Below are 14,860 nucleotides of genomic sequence, written 5' to 3'. Positions count from 1 at the left end.
GTCCGTCCGGCGCAGAGCGGTGTGAGCTCACTGTGCACGCGACAGACACCGGTCCGTCCGGCGCAGAGCGGTGTGAGCTCACTGTGCACGCGACAGACACCGGCAGCGCTCCCTGGCTTTTCGTCTCCCTCCGCAGCAGTGACCACCGTTCAGAGCTGGGTGTGCGTCCGCATATGCTTCCACGTGTGTCCGTGGGGGCTGGGGGTGGCACCCTCCCTGGACACAATGTGGGTCGTCCCACCTGCTACCAAGTGGCCGCGAGCGTGTGGTGCTCTATGCTCACGAGCCCGTCTCCTGGGGCTGCCTGGGTCTCCCGCGTCTGAGGCCAAGCTCCCTGTGATGACAGGACAGCCATTCTAGGGTGGCCCCGCCGTCCCCCAGGAGCAGCATCCAGCCTGGACAGTGCAGTGGTTGCCCTGGAAATGCCAGGATGGCGCTAAGCAGGGGGTCAGGGGCGTGTGCAGGTACACACAGCCCTCCTCCCCAGAAGGAGACAGCGTTGTTGATGGCCACGTGCGCGGGGTCTGGTGGTGCTGCACAGGCACTCGGACTCCATCTGTGGGCCTCCCTGCTGGGGCAGCCACGGCTGGCCCCTCACTGCTGCCCCGTGCACCTGCCGGTCATCAGGCTGGTGGTCGACGGCATCACCCCGCTGCTCTCCGCATCTTGGGTCCCATCAGCGCACGCATGGCACACACGTGCCCACATTCGGGTGTGGGAATGAGGTTGAGGCATGTCGGGAAGCCCCCACCCCCTGACGGCTTGGTTGTCTCTGCAAGGTGGTGGAGGGTAAGCAGGTGACCTGGCCACTGTCCCCCTGTCCCGCCGTCCATCTCCAGGGCTGAGCACACGAATCACGGTGGAGCTGGGGCGTCACTCCAGGGGACTGTTCTGAGTTCTGGGGGAACTGAAGTCCACACAGCGAACTGTTGATCAGGCACGTGACATGTGACACTGGGAGCTCCTGGAGCCCGTCCTGAGTGGGAGGGGGCTGTTTGCAAGGGGATACCGACCCCACAGCCAGCATCAGGGGAAGGAGCCCAGAGGCGGCGGCCAGCCTGGGGGCAGGCGAGGGAGGTGGGGCTGGGGAGTGGGAGGTCAGTCTGGGGACGAGGGCAGCCAGGAGGCTGTGGGCCTGCGGGGAACAGGGATGGGCGTGGGGCGCGGGCAGCCTGGGGGTAGCCGAGAGAACGAAGATGGGCCAGGGGCCAGCCTGGGGGCCGGCAAGAAAGGGGCAGCTGTGGCAGGTGCGTGTCCCTCCTCTGTCCCTCCTCTGTCCCTCCATCTGTCCTCCCCCCTCCTCCCCCCTCCTCCCCCCCACCCTGCCCTCCCCCCTCCATCCCCCTCCCCCTCCCGCGTCTCCTCGCCGTCCCCCAGTGCCCGTCCTTCGCTCCCCCATCCCTGGCTCCCGCGCCCCCCCATGCCCCCTCTCTCCGTCCCCCGCCCCCCCCCGTCCCTATTCTCCGTCCCTCCTCTGGTCTGTCCACCCCCTGTCCCTCCAGCACTGAGTGGCCCGTCTGCTTCTGGATTTAGTGTCAGTCCCACCCTCACTGTGGGGCGTCAGGGCTGGCCCTTCCCGTGCACCCCAGACGGGGTTTTAGCCGCAGACCAGCGCCTGGCCGTGTGTGGCCCGTGACACGTCGGGGCTGCTTCTGCGCGGCCCCGGGGCCTGGAGTACCCGAGACAGAGACCACACAGCCCAAACCTGCGGCCATCGGTGGGACAGGGTGCCGGCCCCCACGCAGGGCGAGCCCATCCCCGCGGACAGCGCGCGCCCTGCCCTGGCTTCATGGCCTTGTAGCGGCATCGGGGTGAGGATAGGCCTGGCCGGCACGCCTTCGGCAGGAAGGGGAAAGGCAGAGAAGCGCCCCAACAAGACAGGGGAGCGGGCAGCGGAGCCTGGCTGTGCCCACTGTCAGTCCTCCCCCAAGACCCCCACGAGTCCTCCGTACTGAGTGGAGTGGGGCAGTGGCGCCCAGGGCACAGGCGTGAGAAACAGACAAAGGTGCGGGGGAGATGCCGTGAAGTCCACAGTGACACCAAGGGCAAGCCCTGCCGCGTGATAGGATTCCAGCCGCAGGAGAGGTGACCTCTGGGAAGGATGAGGAGGCAGTCCAAGAGGGCTTCCCGGAGGTGGTGGCTTGGCTAGTTGAACAGAAGTGAGAACTTCCCCTCATGCCCTCTTGGGAGGTTCGGTTTGGCTGTGGTGTCAGGAAGCAGCCCAAGTTGGTACATGTAGCTTGCGGGGGCCCTGGGGAGGCTGAGCAGGGGGACTGTGGAGGGCGGTGTGGCGCTGGCTGCCTCTTGGCCATCCCCGAGTGGTGGTGATGGTGGGGGTGAATGGAAGGCTCCAGAGAGGGGCTCAGGCCCATTGGCCTGAGCCTTGCAGGGCCCCCTCCGGGGGAGGGAGGCAGGCTGCTCCGCTATCTCACAGAACAGGAAACCCTGTGGGGTGTACCAGTGGCTCTCCTGTGGGGCCTCTTGGGGCAGCACATCTGGGAGGGACAGGGGTCCTGCCTCTGTTCCAACAGCTTTTGGTTGCAGTGCGTCCTGAGAAGTCAGAAAGAATCAGGTCACGGTCCCACTGGCGTCCTGGCAAGAGGCCCCGGGTCAGGGCGAGCCCCAGCGTTTGCCATGCCTCAGTGGTCCACAGCAAGGCCACCCTGCCCCCCACCGCAGGGCACCTTGGGGATGGCACGTGGGGCAGGGCGTGGGGGCCGGGGCACCACCCAGCCCACCCCCAGCCTGCAGCCTCTGCCCTCCAGCGAGCGGCTTCCCAAGGACCCCAAGAGCCCCTAGCCGTGCGTTCTGTGGCTCGGGGACGTCTCTGGTGTGGCTGGAGGGGCAGGGCCTGTGTGCGGCAGGAGGCCGCTGTCCCGCACGGCACGGTCACGTGTGCGTGTGTGCTCCTGCGCGTGCGAAGTGGCCTGTGCGCACACGGCTCAGCCTCCGCTCGGTGCTCCCGGCCTCCCGCCCAGCTGACCTCCCCGGCGGGCGCTCGGGGGGTGGGAGGCCAGGGTCCGAGGGGACACCCGTTGCCTGGTTCGCACCTTTGCATGACATCACCGGCAGGGCATGCGCCACATCTGCACACGGGGGAGGCCGGGGAGCTGGGTGGACGCTCGTCCCGGTCTGGGTTCCGGCAGCTGCCCTGGAGCTCCGCTCCTGGTGACGGGGTGGCAGTGTCCGTGTGAGCCTGCGCCCTGACCACCCCTGCCCTGGCGTGGACAGAGCCCTGGGCGCAGTGGGGAATAGAAGCTGTGTTACTACGGGCATCCTGACCTCTGACCTTTGTTCTCCCTTCCAGAATCTCTTCGTGAGGCCAAAAAGCAGCACACCGCTTAAGATCCGGGCATCCTTCAACATTGGCAGTGGTGACCTCGCCCGACACCTGGGAAATGCGGGTCCTTGGGGTTTACAGCGTCCACCAGCTCCGGGCTGTGCCGTGGCTCACAGCCGCTAGGCCCTGAGCAGCGTCCGCCGGGACCCCCACGGCAGCCCCCCGGCCCACAAGCGTTTGCTGCCCGGGCCCGCTCTGCAGTGCGCAAGGATGTGTGCCCCCGTCGGGGGGCTGCTTGCCGCCCTGGCCATGGTGTTGGGAATGGCGGTGGCCTTTGCACCCAAGCCCCGGATCACCTGGGAGCACAGAGGTACGGGCCGGCCCTCTGCAGGCCGGCAGGAGCCTAGGGCACGTGGGACTGTTGTCGGGCGCGTTTGGGGACTGCCGCTTAGGTTTCTGAATCCGGGGCCCTGACAGCCTGAAGAGGTGCTGTGCGCTCCCCGGGCGCAGCCGCTCCACATGCTTGTCTGGGGACGAATGGGGCCAAGCTTCCCGCCAGCTGCTTTCCGTTGCTGCCGAGTCTCTCTCTGTTTCTTCTCCTGGGATCTGTATCCTGAGAGCCCCGGCCTCCCGGGCGAGAGGAGCAAGGGCTGCAGGCAGGGCTGAGCCATCTCGTGGGCTGTCCCAGGCCCTGTGCGCGCCGGGTCAGCCTTTCTCCGCGTGGCTGTCTCCAGCCCGGGAGAATCCAGACAGCAGAGCGCGTGGACGCCTGGTCCTTATGTGGAGCCAGCGGTCCACAAAACCCGGGCTCACGGCACTCATGTGGACGCCGGGACGGTCAGACCGAAGCAAGTGCCCCTTGGGAAAACGCCCGACACGCTGCTGTCCCTGCCAGGCCGCCCGATTCTCATCCTGCTTGACCGTGCAATAGCCTCTTGAGAGAGGAAACGTCACTTGTTTCTAACTTCGTGGTGCTTAACTCCGAAATCTGCTTGAGTCAAGGAATATATTTACTGGATTGGATTTTTTTAAGCTTTTGAGTTAAATCACATTTTTTTCCTGAATAAGAAAAGCTTAAATAGTTTACATTCTCATATACTTAATCTGTGTTAAGATTAAACACACACACACGAGAGCGTGGACAGCATCATGGTCAGCGGCCTGAGATGGCCGGGGAGGTCACGTGCTTGACGGTCACAGCCCTCAGAGGTCACACTCCTGGGAGGCCATCTGAGGGCAGGGTTTGGAACCCCACTGGAGGGAGCCGGAACGGACGCTGGGCCGCAGCACTGGTCAAGCACAGTGGCTCGGGGCCTTGCAGGGTTGCGTGGTGGTGGGACTGTCTTAGCGGGTCTGAGTGCCGGCCTCGGGCAGGGACCGCCTCGGCGAGTGGGTGCACCTGCAGCGCTGGCGACGTGGTGGTGCGCCTGCGCTCAAGCGGGACGGAATGCCCGCCGTGTCCAAGCTCGGGAATGTCTGATGTTCTCTCCCCCCCCCAGAGGTGCACCTGGAGAAGTTTCACGAGCCGGGCATCTTCAACTACTCGGTGCTGCTGCTCAGCGAGGATAAGACCACCCTGTACGTGGGGGCCCGGGAAGCCGTGTTTGCCCTGAGTGCGCACAATGTCTCCGAGAAGCAGCATGAGGTAGGGCGTGGCCGCAGACCTGCCCAGCATTTTCTCCCCGACTCTGCCCTGGGCCTCTCCTGGGGCGTCAGGCCCTTTCCTGGCCACGCAGCCCCCCTGCCCTCCAGCCCGCAAGGGGCCCGTCCCCACGAAGCCACTTCCTCACCCTGCCTCCCAGCAGCCTCTGTCCTCCCTGGGCCGGCCACTCACCCAGGGGCCTCTGTCCTGCCCTCTTGGACTTTTTACCTTTTCTTTATGGAAAATCTCCAGCCCACACAGGAGTGGAGAAGGTGGGCCCGAGGCCGCCTGTCCCGCTTGGCCCCGGGGTCACCCTCCTCCACCCACGTCCCGGGGCTCTGCTCCCTCTACTTGAAGCAAATTCCCAGACACACTTTTCATCCACGAGGGGTTCCCAAGGTGTCCCCTTCCTAAAGGAAAGGACTCCTTTTGGTCAGAATTAGGAAAATACCACAGTCTTCTCCCAAAAATGTCACCAAATCATTGTATTCAGATTCCACAGTCATGACGTTTGATTCTAGTTGAAATTGGACCATCTGTGGGGTGGGCCACTCTGCCCAGCAAGTGTCCGCGTCCCACTGCTGCCCTGGCCCGTCTCTGGGAGAGCCACCGCTCCCACGTCCTCGGTGACAGGCAGGCCCCTGCTGCGGCCCTCGGTGCATCTCAGCTGCGTCCCAGGACTTCCCAGCTTGGCCTCTCCTCCACGTGGGAGCAGGAAGGCGTCTACAACGGGGTCACCTTCCCTGGGGCCAGTTCCTGTGGAAATAGTTAGATCAGCACCCGAAGTGGTGGCCTCCACTAGCCTGTTTTTGATGAGCTCCTTCTCTCTGAAGGGAGGTAGCGGCGTTTGCGCCATTTGGGTTTGCAGAACGGCTTTGGAGAGACGGGTCTGAGCCTGTGGGATGTGGCTCCTTCCCTCGCCGCCCCCGAGCCCTGCCCGGAGCTCAGACTGTCCCTTCGCAGCCAGTGGCAACTTCTCCTTAACCGCTGGGCCCTCACACCTGAGCCCAGCACTTGGGGTTGGTTTCCTGCTCTCTCACTGCGTCCTGTATCCCTCTGGGGCCTGGCAAGCACGGCCGGGGCCCATCCGCATTCATGCTCCTGTGTCCTTCAGCATTTTTATCGACAAAATCATAGGCACTTTACCTTCTGAGGGACGCCGCCATCAGCCGCGGACTTGGTTCTGCTTTCACGTGTTCTGATGACGACCTCTGTCTCCCTGGAAACGCACCGCTCTGACGCGTGTGCTGGCCGGGCCTTCCGGGAGGCGGGTTCATGCGGGACACTTAGTGGGGACCATGTGCACGGGGACTCGCCCGCTGCTGCAGCTCTAGGCTCTTCCTAAGGGCTGAGCACCGCCCGGGGGGCTGCGGCTCTCTGGGCGTCCGTCGTGGGTTGTCACAGGGGGAGACCAAAGACCCCGGGGAAAGCAAGGCAGGAACAGGGGAGCCATTTGCGGGTGGGCCTGCGGCTGCCGGTCCCCTGGAGGGCAGGGGGTGAGGCGCTCGCGGGCTGCCCTGTTCTCCTCACACTCCCCAGGCGTGAAGGGAGCAGGAGCACAGGTCGCGGGGGGCCGCAGGGGGGGTGGGGGGGCGGAGCTGCTCTCGCCACGCCTGCGGGTACAGAAGACGGGAAGGAGCCAGGTCCACTGTCCGCAGACCGTCCCAGGAACCCACTTTGCTGCTTGAAAACACCTGTGGTGTAGCCAGTTGATAAACCATAAAACCTCACTGTCCGCACTTGACCTTTGCTGCTGTTTCCAGCAACCAACAAGAATCAGGGGGGCCAGGCACCGCCGGCTTCTGGGGGAGGGTCTCGGGGGGGTTCCTCGAAGCCCCGGTCGCTCGGGACCTCGGTTTTGCGTCTGCCGGCCAGGCCTGGCTGTGCAGTCGATTCCGCTGTCGGGGAGCATCCGAGCCCGACGCGGCAGCACGCTCGGCAAACCGTGCCTTCTAACGCCGGCACCCCCTCTGGAACGGGGCCTGTGCGCGGGGACGGACTCTCCTTTCTCCTAACAGGCATACTGGAAGGTCTCAGAAGATAAAAAAGCAAAATGTGCCGAGAAGGGGAAATCAAGACAGGTAATTTCGGTCTCAGGACCCTTGGGTGGCGTGGCCGCGACCCAGCCTGGGTCCCCTCTGTGCCCAGATGCCGAGGCGGGTCTCTCAACGCAGGAGCCCACAGGGCGGGCACTTGGGAAACCCTTCGGTAAAGGTTAGCTTAGTTGCGCTGACTCAGATGGTCTCAAACTTGACAGAGACCACCCTTTCCCGTACCTGTTGACTACAGTGTGAGATGCAGGGTCCGGACCATCCCAGCAGCCTGGAGGGGTGCCGTAGGATTTCTGGATTGGGGGCAGGGACCATCCCTTGAGAATCTGCCCCTTCCCCAGGAGATACTGGGCACCTCGGCGCACTGGCCCAAGGGTCTACCTCCCTCAAGGCTCCGGGTTACCCCACCACCGGCTGGGCCTCCTGCTCGCATCTGGGGCCGGGCCCATGCCTGAGTCTCTGAGCGTGGGACCTCTGTCTTCCTCGGTAGCTGGGCAGGGCAGCTGAGTTACGGTAGATCTCAGTGGTCGGCTGACTTCAAAATCATTACAGATGGGAAACAAATGTTCCTGCTGCACTGTTTTCTTGCTGAAACCACCAGATCCCAAGCTGCTTTAGGAAATGAGGAAAGCGCAGGCGTGGCGCGGTGGCCGCCGCTGTCGCAGGGAGTGGTCCGGGAACTGAGTCAGGCCCGGTGCCCGCCCAGCCCGATGTGGAGGCCGCTCAGGGACAGCGGTCTCTCCTGGCTTCCGTGGGGAGGGTGACTTACTGCCAACCAGTTATAAATGATCCTGCGGGCAAGCACACAAAAACCCAGAAAATCTTCCCCAAGCAGAGATAATTTCAGACAATAGCACATATAATCCCAGTACGTTCATTTCAGCCTAAAATAGCGTGTTCTTCTATGGCATCTGGTTTTCTCATGTGGGCACAGCCTCGGGCCCCTCCCTCACCCAGCCTGTCCCCAGAGACACTCCGTTTCTGGCCCCGCGCACTGGGGCAGGGGGCTGGGGTCTCCGGGGACGGGGATGGCGGGCAGGATGCCGCACACCCACTGTTCGGGCTGCACCAGGCACGTGCCAAGTCTCTCCGGTGGTGGGCGTCTCGGCAAAGGGTCAATCAGTGATGGAGTGAAGGGTCCCGGCCCCTAATGGCCGGCCTGGGGGCACCGCAGACGGGTTTGTCCAGGGGCCGCGTCTGGGACCGTCCCCACCGCCTAGGCAGGGCCGAGTGAGCACGTGAGGTGGGGGCCAGCCGAGGTCCCGGCGGGGGACGGCGGGGGTGCTGGTCGTGGCCAGCGGTGCCCTGAGGTCCGGGTGGCAGTGGGGCCGGCAGGTGACTGATGCGTGCGTGTGTCCCCTCGCAGACGGAATGCCTCAACTACATCCGAGTGCTGCAGCCGCTCGGCCCCGGCACCCTGTACGTGTGTGGGACCAACGCGTTCCAGCCGGCCTGCGACCACCTGGTAAGCCTGGGCGCCCCCTCCCGGCGCAACGGCGGGGTCCCCGCTCCACAGAGCAGTAGGCTTTTCTGACGGCCAGCAGTGGGGGCGCCTCGGGTAGCTGCGGCCTACTCGCCAGGCTCCCGGGAGCCCACTGGCCCTGGGGGCACCGCAGGGCAGGACTCACGGGACCAGTGGCTGGTGGCACGGAGCTGGCAGTGGGAGGCCCCCTGCAAAGTGAGTTGTCGACCCGCACAGCACCGGCACGCCGTGGTCAGGCCTCCTGCGACCTTCTTGGCCACGTTCTGTGGCTGTGGGGAGGCCTGCTGTGACCTGCGTGCTGGTCTTCTGGACGGGTCAGGACTCTGCTCCTGGTGGGTGTGGTGTGGGCTCGCCTGTGCTACAGGCTGAATGTGTGTCCCCCTAATCCCCCGATGTGAGGGTGTTCGGAGAGGGGACCTGGGAGCCTCCAGAGCCCTCTCTGCACTCCATGGGATGCGGTGGGGGCAGCAGATCCTTACCGTGCCAACCAGCTGGCGCTCCAACCTCCAGAGCTGGAGGGAGAGGGTGCGGCGGCCACTCTGCTCTGGGGCCTTGCCCCATGCTGTCTGCTGTGGACACCGAGCCCGCTGACGAGGGTGCTGGACCACACGCCCTCAGGGGGCAACAGCCTGGGTGTGTGAGCGGCTCCTGCTCCAGCCCACCGCAGTCCTCCTGGCCCTGGCCTGCCTCGTGCTGCCTGAGGGGCTTTGCCGAGGGCCCCCACCCTGGCTCCCCAGCCCCCCGCTGACCGGGAGCCGGAAGGACAGAGCACGGGGCGGGGGCAGCAGCCCCTCTCACTCAGGCTCAGCTGAGCTCTGGAGGACGACCACGGAGAGCGGAGAGAAGTATTTGAAACGCACATGTGGGTGGCCAGTTCCGTCCTCCAGTGACCGTCCCTGACTTAGTACCGGCCGGAAGGAAGGGCCCTGCCATGGACAGCGTCCTTTGCTGGAACCCCAAAGCAATGAGAATTTAAACAAGAGTCTCCAGCCTGAGTCCGAGATGAATGGTGGCACAAAGCAGGGGCCACTGAAGGACGCGCGGAGACTGTGCGCGCACAGACCCCCGGGGCGGGCATGCGGCCTGCTCAGCTGGCGGTCTGGGCCCACAGACGCTGGTCGTGGTGGAAGTGGTGTGCTAAGGGCTGGACCTCCATCCTCAGAGAGGCTGGGCCTCTTCCTGTGCGAGGGGACAGCGTGTTAAGACACGTCTGCACACCCAGGGGTCTGCTGGCTGCGCGCTGGTCTGTCCGGAGCTTCTGGCTCCAGGATGTTGGCTCCAACCCCACGGGCCTGTCCGTTGTTAGGTAAGGGAGTCAGGCTTCCCCCTGAAATCCGGACCTATCATTTTCCCCAGTATTTTTAATAAAAACATTGACGCTGACAGGCTGATCGCACAGGTGGGAGCCGTGGGGCGGGGGGGCGACCCTGCAACCCACGGCCCCCAGAGGCCTAGGAACAGCCACACTTCCATACATGGCCAACGCCAAGCCTGTCGTCCCCTGGGAAGATGCCTCATTCCCCCCGACGGCTCTCCTCCGGGCCGACCCCTCGCTCACACGTCCCCCCGTCCACCCCAGACCTGCGGGCCATTTGCACCCCCGCTCATGCTCCCTGGCTTGACGGGGAGTCTGTGTGCTGAAGGTGGGCCCACAGCCTCCCCAGGCCCGTGAGCCCCCTGCACCCCGCGTCCGTTCTCTCCCACCCCCCGATGGGCAGCTGGCCGCCCGGCCACCCTCCGCGGCACGACGTGGCGTTCAGCTTGGGCGTGCTAGAGCGCGGGAGGGGACGCCCGCCGCCCTTCCGGCCGCTCACAGGTCCTTCCCCTGCCGTGCGTCCCCGCAGACGCGTCTCGAATCTGACGTCCTCCCGGGGTGCGCGCAGGCACGGAAGCACCTCGGCCCTCCTCGGGCGGGCCCTTCCCCATCATGTCGTCAGACTCCGTGTCAGTGTCCCTGCACAAAGCTTTCCTGTTCTTTACTCTTTGGGGTTTTGGGCTCCCTGTTGGGTCAGGACGGATGCCCAAGCCTGAGGTCACCCAGCCTGGTGCGAGTGCGGAATGGCCATTATTTTGATGCTGAAATCCCACACGTGGCTTTCGGCCACTCACATGGCCTCCTGTCCCGGGTCTGCCCTGTGACCCCAGAGCCATCGGCACCTCACAGCCGCGTGGACCGAGGCTCCTCAATCCCACGTGGCTCTCGTGGCGCCGGCGGCCGGCCCTGGGACCTGCTCCTCGCGGCCCTCCGCCCCCGACAGTGTGTCTGGGCGATGGTTCACCAGGCAGCTGCTGCAAGCGTGGAAATTCACCGGGTCAGTGTCCTGACACTCCTGTCTGATTGCAGGATTTAACGTCCTTTAGATTCCTGGGGAGACGCGAGGACGGCAAGGGCAGGTGCCCCTTTGACCCCGCGCAGAGCTACACGTCCGTCATGGTTGGTGAGTCCTTCCCCCGGTGGGCGCGGCTCCCTCCGTCTGCCTCCGTGTCCCCTGTCCTCGCGGAAGGCACCCGGGCCTCTCTGCAGACCCCCACGTGAGTGTTTGAACTCATCGTGCGAAAGGGTGACCGGCCACCGCCCAGGGCCACAAGTCAGGTTTGCAGGAGGGGGTTTAGGTGGCTCATGAGATGCAAGTCCTGCATCTCTAGTTCACGGCATGCACGCCCCTGTTGAGGGAGGTCCCTGAGGTGCCACAGTCTCAGGCCAGGAGTCCTGTGCGCCCACCACTATGTCTGTCACTTCCCCGGGGGCAGGATCACCTGGTGTTAGCGCCCCAACCCCCAAAAAGACCTTTCACACGGAGCGCACGATTGTCCTGGTCTTGGAAATGCAAGGGAGGGCTCCAGAAGCAGCAGCCCCACGCGCCCAGGAGCAGGGCCATGGTCTGTCCCCTCCCTGGGGGGCGGGGTGCCCGAGCCCGGCTGTGACAGGAGCGCTGCCGCTGACCCCTTCCTCTTCCGTCCGGCGCCGCTCTAGACGGGGAGCTGTATTCCGGGACCTCCTACAACTTTCTGGGCAGTGAGCCCATCATCTCCCGAAACTCGTCCCACAGCCCTCTGAGGACGGAGTACGCGATACCGTGGCTGAACGGTGAGACGCAGGCGCCCCTGCCGCGGGGTTTCTGGGCGGCTCTGAGCCTCCCCGAGGGCACTTGGTTCCCTGCCTCCCCCGCAGGCTCGTGGTAGCTCCCACACGGGGAGATTCTGGAGCCACAAGGACTCCCAGCTCAGTCCCTCCCCGTGGAGCCCGTGCTGCTTTGAGGCCACCTTCCCCTCCCTGAAGACGGATGAAGGCCTGATGGTCCCTGGTGACCCAGGCTGACCGGGCCACTCCCCTTGGGAAGACATGTGTCCAGCGGGTTCCCTCAGCTCCTGTGGGCACTGACCCGCGGGCTGTGGGCTTGGAAGTCCCCTGGGCTCCCGGACGTGGGGAGTCTGGGGGAGCTGGGACCACGGGCTGCTCCGCTGCTGTGGGCGGAGGGCGCTAGGCCCGTGGATCTGCCGGCCGGGGGTCTGAGCACATGCACGTCCTCAGTGGGACTCCGGGGCTGGGGTGGTGTCCGTTTTCACATGCCCCGCGGGAGGGACACGGCACACGCCCCCTCCTGCGTCCCTTGGGGGTGGTGCCCAGCCCCCGCTCAGCAGAGGAGCGACCGCATGTCTGTCGCTTGCAGAACCGAGCTTTGTCTTCGCGGACGTGATGCGAGAGCGTCCAGACGGCCTGGACAGCGGGGATGACCGCGTCTACTTCTTCTTCACTGAGGTGTCTGTGGAGTACGAGTTTGTGTTCAAGCTGATGATCCCGCGGGTGGCGCGAGTGTGCAAGGTGAGCCCAGGCCCTGTGCCCCCGCCGGCTCCCCAACCCCAGGGTGCTCCCGTGTCTGGAGGCCTCGCCACCTGGCCAGGCTCGAAGCTTCCTTTGGAATGTCGGTCTGCCCACCACTTGCCTTCCGTGCCGCATACGGGTGTGGACGGGCCGCCCCATGCTCAGCCTGCCCTGGGGAAGCCTGGGGGGTCCCCCTGCAGACCCCAGGAGTGTCAGCAGGCCTGAGTCTGACGTCCCGTCCCCAGACATCCCAGGTTCTAGGAAGTTGGTTTTGTTCACTGTGAGCTTGAGCCCTTTGGAGCTGGGATGTCAGCGTTCCGGCTCGCGGTGGGGCTGTTTCTCCCGCCCCGCGTAAGCGCGCTCCACTCCAGTCTTGGGCGTCCAGATCGCGGTGTTTCAGGGCTGTCACCAAAGCAGGTCACGTGAAGCGTGTCTGCATTGTCCCCTGGGGCCAGCTCACTAACACAGGTTTATAGAGGATCCCGCAAAGCCCTTGGAGATGACCTGGTCCTGTACAAGGAGGCGGTCCACAGGAGCCCTGGTCGGCAGCCTGCTCCAGGGGCCCGCGGTGCGAGGCCGGCAGGGCGTCCGCCGCTGTGAGGCACGTGCGTGGGGACCACCTGTGGGTCCCCCTGCGGCGAGGCCACTGCAGACAGGCCTCTCTGGGTTTCGTGCTGGATGGAGAGGACGGCGCGGTGCCGCCCGCTCTGTGCGGCCCGGGGTCAGCGCGGCCTCGGTCCCTCCGGTTGGAGCTGCCCCTCCCCACCACGCTCGTCCTTCCGGTTTCAGGGGGACCAGGGCGGCCTGCGGACCTTGCAGAAGAAGTGGACGTCCTTCCTCAAGGCCCGGCTGATCTGCTCGCGGCCGGACAGCAACCTGGTCTTCAACGTGCTGCAGGACGTCTTCGTGCTCCGGGCGGAGGGCCTGAAGGAGCCGGTCATCTACGGGGTCTTCACCCCACAGCTGTGAGTGCGCGGGCCCGGGCCGGGGGGGCGCCGTCTGCGGGCCCAGCTGCGGGCCCACCGCCCGCGTGGTCACGCTGTGCCCTGCTCCCCAGGAACAACGTGGGGCTGTCGGCCGTGTGCGCCTACCACCTGTCCGCGGCCGAGGAGGTCTTCTCGCGCGGGAAGTACATGCAGAGCACCACGGTGGAGCAGTCGCACACCAAGTGGGTGCGCTACAACGGCGCGGTGCCCACGCCCAGGCCCGGGGCGGTGAGTGGGGCGGGGCCGCGGGAGGGGGGCGGGGCCGAGGGGCAGGGGCGGGGCCGAGGGGCGGGCCCAAGCGGGCTGGGGCAGGGCCGAGGGCGGGTCCAAGCGGGCTGGGGCGGGGCCGAGGGGCGGGGCCGGGGCCGCAGGGGCCGGGCGAGCAGGCGCCCCCTCAGAGCCGGGGAGGTCGGGCTGTTTGATCTCGTGCGTCCCGCACCGAAACTCGGTGTCCGTCAGGGACCTGTGCGCCCCACCCGTGGACCCGAGTCATGTTTTTGGTTTGGTTTTGTTTTTTCCTAAAACGAGTGAATCTGTGTAGAAGCCGGCGTGGCTGCTGGGCCGGCTGCATGGACCGCCCCGCCCCGCCCCGCCCCGCCCCGCCCCGCCGACCTGGGTCAGAGGGTCGCACGGAGGTGCACGGAGGAGCCCCGCCGCACCGGGCCCCGGGCTGGGATCGCTGCCGTGCCGGGTTCCGGGTCCGCGACGCGTGTCTGACTTAGGACCAGGCACAGACGACGCACAGTTGCGTGTCGCCGGCAGAGCCGCGCCTGGTGGCCTTGCCCGCGGGCCGTAGAGCTGGGCCTGCCGACCGCTGGGGGCCGGCCGCCTGCCCCTCCGCTGGGCCGGGAGCCCGCGGGCCAGTGCGCGCGACCAGCCGCTCTCCTCCCCGCAGTGCATCACGCGCGAGGCGCGGGCCGCCAACTTGTCCAGCTCCCTGAGCCTGCCCGACAAGACCCTGCAGTTCGTCAAGGACCACCCCCTGATGGACAGCTCCGTGACCCCGATAGACAACAGGCCCAGGCTCATCCGAAGCGACGTGAACTACACGCAGGTCGTGGTGGACCGGACCTGGGCTCTGGATGGGACCCCCTACGACGTCATGTTTGTGGGCACAGGTGGGTCCCGCCCCCAGGGTCAGGACCCCAGCAGATCAGGCTCCTCCGCGCTGCCGGGCCCGCCCCTCCCCACAGAGCCACAGTGCTCACAGGGCTTTACGGGAGAGTCTCCAGCACTGGCCTCTAAGGTCTGCGACCACCCAAGTCCTGGTCCCTGTCTGGGGGTTCACGTGTGGTAGGTTGAGGCTCGCACAAAGGGAGTCCAAGTGCTGCCCGTGGGGCCAGCTGAACCTGTCCCGACCTTCCGTGAGAGCCCATTCAGGGAGAGGGCTAGTGGCCGGGCCCAGCGGCAGCTGGCGGGGCCCCAGTCGGCCCTGGGGGCTTTCCAGCATGCTCTGAGCCAGGTTGGGGGGAGGTCCTGCCCTCGCCTGCTGGGGCCCCGCAAGGGATGGCGCCCCAGAGGGCCAGCGGAGCCTGGGAGCCACCTCTGCTCCTACCGGCCAGCACCATCTCGCCGCACTGACATCCACTGGAGTC

The 14,860-nt window shown here is 65.8% G+C and overlaps 1 protein-coding gene across 6 annotated transcripts in view; it reads left to right on the top strand.

Moving 5' to 3' along the window:
* SEMA4D (semaphorin 4D) overlaps positions 1 to 14,860 on the top strand; it is an 83,533-nt gene that overhangs the window by 50,982 nt on the left and 17,691 nt on the right. For all 6 annotated transcript variants that reach the window (XM_059412093.1, XM_059412094.1, XM_059412091.1 and 3 more), the window contains exons 3-12: positions 3,308 to 3,650; positions 4,780 to 4,925; positions 6,941 to 7,003; positions 8,340 to 8,438; positions 10,801 to 10,894; positions 11,431 to 11,544; positions 12,128 to 12,279; positions 13,069 to 13,244; positions 13,337 to 13,493; positions 14,161 to 14,383. In XM_059412093.1, coding sequence (XP_059268076.1) covers positions 3,551 to 3,650; positions 4,780 to 4,925; positions 6,941 to 7,003; positions 8,340 to 8,438; positions 10,801 to 10,894; positions 11,431 to 11,544; positions 12,128 to 12,279; positions 13,069 to 13,244; positions 13,337 to 13,493; positions 14,161 to 14,383 — 1,324 coding nt within the window. In that variant the 5' untranslated portion in view covers positions 3,308 to 3,550. The remainder of the gene's footprint in view (positions 1 to 3,307; positions 3,651 to 4,779; positions 4,926 to 6,940; positions 7,004 to 8,339; positions 8,439 to 10,800; positions 10,895 to 11,430; positions 11,545 to 12,127; positions 12,280 to 13,068; positions 13,245 to 13,336; positions 13,494 to 14,160; positions 14,384 to 14,860) is intronic.

This window comes from Mustela nigripes, chromosome 9, assembly GCF_022355385.1.
Source record: "Mustela nigripes isolate SB6536 chromosome 9, MUSNIG.SB6536, whole genome shotgun sequence".
In the NCBI taxonomy this organism is placed as follows: Eukaryota; Metazoa; Chordata; class Mammalia; order Carnivora; family Mustelidae; genus Mustela; species Mustela nigripes.
This window is presented reverse-complemented; position numbering and strand designations above follow the sequence as displayed.